This window comes from Gigantopelta aegis, chromosome 15 (assembly GCF_016097555.1).
Source record: "Gigantopelta aegis isolate Gae_Host chromosome 15, Gae_host_genome, whole genome shotgun sequence".
Taxonomy (NCBI): Eukaryota; Metazoa; Mollusca; class Gastropoda; order Neomphalida; family Peltospiridae; genus Gigantopelta; species Gigantopelta aegis.
The window spans coordinates 16,705,428-16,711,584 of NC_054713.1; the positions used below are offsets into that span (position 1 = coordinate 16,705,428).

At 40.9% G+C, this 6,157-nt stretch overlaps 1 protein-coding gene across 1 annotated transcript in view; it reads left to right on the forward strand.

Annotated features, from left to right (window-relative positions):
• Positions 1–4,183: 4,183 nt before the first annotated feature.
• LOC121389913 overlaps positions 4,184–6,157 on the forward strand; it is a 45,874-nt gene continuing 43,900 nt past the window's right edge. The window contains exon 1 of the mRNA XM_041521570.1: positions 4,184–4,245. Within this exon, the coding sequence (XP_041377504.1) occupies positions 4,185–4,245 (61 nt within the window). The 5' untranslated portion in view covers position 4,184. The remainder of the gene's footprint in view (positions 4,246–6,157) is intronic.

The window sequence follows — 6,157 nt, forward strand, 5'->3', positions numbered from 1 at the left end:
GGTATTCTTTTTTATCATACATTATCATTCTTTGCGACGGGTGAACACTACCCCCGGGCAGAATGTCACATATTGGCAGGGGTAGCCTCGTTAGGAACGATAGACTACTGCCAGTTGCGTGACATCACTAATGTTTAGGATTTAGACCGTACGGTGAACTGAAATACAGACAGTGATTCGTAACAAAACAAAGCGATATCTCCTGTCATCTTATCAAAGAAGATATCGCAAATTATAGTGCTAGCGATATCTCCTACAAAAGCAGATTCATGGATGACAAAGACTGCTTTATCCGTCATAATCTGTCAATAGAAACGGTGGTTGCAGGATAAAATAGTAGTCATCAGTGAGTGATGCCCTGCGCATCGTACTTGGTACGTCCCCAAATATCGAACATAAAACTGTTTGAATGCTCTATAGAGCGTCATGGGTAACGTAAACAGAATGCACAACTGCGTTGTTTGAAATCTGCATACAATACATGCCCTGTGGTATCGTAGACGTTTTTAGCGAGTTAGCTTTCTTTGGACACTGTCTTCACTAGTCGAATGCAGTGTCATATAGGGCTTCAACGAGTCAAACATACTGGACTCGAGTACTCGAGGGTCAAACTCGACCCGGACCCGAGCACCCGACACTTACACTAGATGATGTTGATGAGACAAAGGAATAGAGTAAAATACCACTTTAATAAACACACATTGTATTTTTGCCAAAAAATATACATTTTGTAGGCAGACATACATATTTATATATAAAATAATATAATGTGCACACTGCGAGGAATGGTATGTAGAATCGGGTTACAATCGATAAAATTCTATAGTAAATGGGGTAATGCATAACATGGCATGCATAGCAACCATCCCCCCGGGACGTCATCCAATATAATTCAATGGGCAGGCGGTGCCAGGCATGTACACATGTTGTCTGTTCTATGCGTGGTAGCAGTGTTCATATACTTACACTTTTAATTAGCTGTGTTGGATAGTAGCTGGACAGTAGTTGCCTTAATTTAAATGTTGATGGTTTATTATAATAAAAAGTTTTAATACATTTATCTCTTATATTACTGAAGAAAGGACACACTAGAACAAAGTGATATTCGTCTTCTACTACATTTATATTGCACAGACGACAAATTCAATTATTCCTGTCAATATTGTGGTATCTGCCCGTTTCTATAAAGAGATTATAGGAAGATAATCTATATTTACTCAAAATATGTTTATATTTCAACGCAATAGGTTTCTGAAGATAAGGTTGTAAGCAACAATTATTAATAACGAATTTGTATAACAGACATTTTGGAGAATTGTTGAATACAGCATACATAGATTGGATAAATCGATCAGTCATTCTCTATTTGAATAGTGATATAAATGTATTGGATTTTATACATTTTGATTATACCATATGTGACCATTAGTGAAAAGCAGGTCTCTTATTTGACTAACCCAGTTTACAGAACGTGGTTCTTAATTACAGCGCTGAACGTTGGTGCCAGCAAATGATGCCATTGTATTGCATTCCGCACATTCGTCTTGTTTTCCCTCCATGTCTCATGTAACCGGCGGCAAGCATATGGCAAAATGACGTAAACCTATAATTAAATGAGTGCTCTTCCTTGCACGGGTACTCGAGTCCTGTGAACAGACTCGAGTCTTGCTAGACTCGGCCCGTGCTCGAGTACTCGAGTACTCGTGGATACCTTAGTGTCATATGTGTGCAATATGTAACATGTTATATTGCATAGGGAATATATATTATTTCAACTCTTATACAAGGTGTTATTTGACATTGCGATCTACTGGCATTGTAAGTTTATTTTTATTCCGATTCCCGACATTGTTTTGTGTAAGAATTAGACTCAAAATGTCTGACCTGATGCATGCTGACCTGCACATTATAAAGTTTGATTTGGTATAGTATTCATGCCACTGACGTACGTCTGGGTATTTTGGTGCCAAACAATACAGATGATACCGATTATAAAGTGTTCTAATGTACCCATCAAAACTAGTAACAACTGAGTAGTTGATCCCAATTTGTTTCTCCACTGGTACCAGTTTGTTTTTAGATCAAGACATACCAAAATGTCCAGAACCCCCCCCCCCCCCCTCCAAAAAACTAAAACAAACCAAAAAGAAGAAAGAAAAAACAACAACACAACAAACGACAAAAAAACAAAACAAAAACAACAAACAAAACCCCAAAAAAAAAAAAAAAAAAAAAAACAAATAAACCCCCCCCCACACACACACACACACACACACACACAAAAACAAACATTCACACACACACACAACACACACACCCCACACACAGTTGCCAAACGCAAACAAACAAAAACAAACACACACACACACACACAAATATTCTCACACACACACACACATACTTACACACACACACACACACACACACACACACACACACATAAACATTCTCACACACACATTCACCCACACACACACGCACAAGCATTCTCACACACACACACACATACACACAAAGATTCTCTCTCACACACACACACACACAAACATTCTCACACACACAAACATTCTCTCTCACACACACACACACACACAAACATTCTCTCACACACACACAAACCCACACACACACACACACACACACAAAAACATTCTCTCACACACACACACACACACACACACACACACACATACACACACAAACATTCTCACACACACACAAAAACATTCTCACACACACACACATTCTCACACACACACATACACACACACACACACACACACATACACATAAATATACACACACACAGAGTATTCTTACACACATACACACATATAGACATATAGTATTCTTACACACACATACACACACACAGAGTATTCTTACACACACACACATATAGACATATAGTATTCTTACACACACATACACACACACATATAGTATTCTTACACACATACACACACACACATAGTATTCTTACACACATACACACACACAGTATTCTTACACACATACACACACACAGTATTCTTACACACATACACACACATAGTATTCTTACACACATACACACACACACACATAGTATTCTTACACACATACACACACACATATAGTATTCTTACACACATACACACACACAGTATTCTTACACACATACACACGCACAGAGTATTTTTACACACATACACACACACAGATAGTATTCTTACACACGCACACACACACACACAGTATTCTTACACACACACACACACACACACACATACACACACACTGTATTCTTACACACACACACACACACACATCATTCTTACACAAACACACACACACACATACACACACACTGTATTCTTACACACACACACATACACACATACACTGTATTCTTACACACACACACACACACACACATCATTCTTAAACACATACACACAAACACACACACACCACACACACTGTATTCTTACACACACACACACACTACACACACACACACACTGTATTCTCACACACACACACACACACACACACATACACACATTATTCTTACACACACACACACACACACACACAAAATATTCCTACACACACACACACACACACACACACACACATACACATTATTCTTACACACACACACACACACACGCACACAGTATTCTTACACACACACACACACGCACACAGAGTATTCTTACACACACACACACACACACACACACAGAGTATTCTTACACACACACACAGTATTCTTACACACACACACATACAGTATTCTTACACACACACACACACACACACACACACACACACACACACACACACACACACACAAAGTATTCTTACACACACCATGTGGTAGAATTGTTTACGTGTACTAGTGTAATTATCCACCTGTTACGTCTTTGCTTAATTACACTGTCACAATAAATGCTCTTAGCGTGAAGATTGGTAATGCTGAGTTCTAATTTATGCAAATGCAAGACCGTTGCCCCTTACACTACGTGCACATTCTAATTATATCTGTAATTACATATTAATCATTTAATTGTTTGTTTAATTAAAATCAGCCATCTGGTAATAATGTGAACACGTTTCTCCGTGGACACGAAACTTCAAGTTTCTATAAAACCCAGGAGTCTCGACTGTTCTTCACGTCACTACGAAGAAGCGACAACATGCGGCCGATCTTGGTTCTGTTCTGTCTTCTGCTGGCGCTTGGGCTCACAGCTGCTTTGCGTAAGTTAGCTTCCAAATATTTAAAACAGGGCACAATATTTCACGAGAACGGTTGTTCAGTTCGCGTGTCAGTTACGCAACTTTATAATCACGAGAACCGCTAATCGGTTACGTGGTGAACAATTACTTTCTAACATTAAAGTTCCATACATCAGTAATGAAAGTGAAAATCTGTTTGTTTTCAAATGCATTTGAACCATCAATATAGCACAGAACCATAGTTCAAATGTTTTAGGATTAGGTAGGCCTAACTCATCGGTTACGATAACTATATTCACGTAACTGAAAAATCGGTTACCTAAGTAAAACTCACGTGAACGGACTTCTGGTTACCTAAAATTTTGAAATATTGTCCCCTGTGTTATTTGTTGTTTCATTTTAACGAAATTAAAAGGTGAAATACAAAAATTGTTATCCATATGGTTAAAAATATCTTGGTACACATCAAAGTGATAAGTCCTACTAGAACGCCAAGTGGGACGCAACACCTCGGCGTCACACGATTGGCTCATGCTATGACCTTGCAGGATCTATTTTTGATTCGCCTTTCATTCATCAACTGTTTTCATTGACAGTATACAGCTGGTTCAAAATACATTATGTACAAAATAGCATCGCGTTTATTCGAGAGCACACTACCTGATATATATATTTTTCTTTTTTTTTAATAATAAACATGTAAGATATATCATGCAACCATTATAAATCGTTCTAGAGATGTTAGCTTATAATATACTCTTCAAAAAAAGAAACGCAAAAGTGTACAAATGGGTTATAACTCCGATTTTATGTTTCCTACCGGTTCATGCTTTGTGAATATAAGGTCATTGCATGTCCCAAACACATTCCCACGGTTACATTCGATAAAACGCAGCTACTGTACAATAAAGTTCCAAAATGTGAATATTCGCAAAAACGCAGCCACGTGCAAACCATGTCACCACTGCCCGTGCGTTGTCTGCACGTGCAACATGAACACCGACAGTATAAAAGTGCAGGGTGTTCGCTTGCCTGGCCTCTGTATCTGGCTGACAGTTGACAATCCAGGACATGCCACGTCTCAGTGAACCGCAGAGAAACAATGCCATCGGCCGACTAGACGCAGGCGAATCCAGAACGGCCGTTGCCAGGGCATTCCATGTGTCCCCAAGCACCATTTCCAGACTGTGGGACCGTTACCAGCAACATGGATCAACACGTGACCTCCCTAGATCCGGTCGACCACGGGTCACTACCCCCGGGCAGGACCGCTACATCCGGGTACGCCACATTCGGGAACGATTGACTACTGCCACCTCCACAGCCGCAGCAATACCAGGTTTGCGCAGGATATCCGACCAGACCGTACGGAACCGCCTACGTGAGGTAGGAATTCGTGCCAGACGTCCAGTTCGAGGTGTCATCTTAACACCACAACACCGTCGACTCCGACTGCAGTGGTGCCAGATTCATCGACAATGGCCTCAACTGAGATGGAGACAGGTGTGGTTCAGTGACGAGTCCCGATTTCTGCTCCGACGTCATGATGGAAGATGTCGCGTGTATAGGCGTCGTGGTGAACGTTATGCGGCAAACTGCGTGCAGGAAATGGACAGATTCGGCGGGGGTAGTGTCATGGTGTGGGCAGCCATCTCACACACTGGCAGAACTCACCTGGTCCACGTGCAGGGCAACCTGAATGCACAGGGCTACATTGACCAGATCCTCCGGCCACACATCGTTCCAGTTATGGCCAACGCCAACGCAGTGTTCCAACATGACAACGCCAGGCCTCACACAGCACGTCTCACAACGGGTTTCCTACAGAACAACAACATTAATGTCCTTCCTTGGCCATCGACATCACCGGATTTGAACCCAAATGAGCATCTATGGGACGAGTTGGACCGACGCCTCCGACAGCGACAACCAC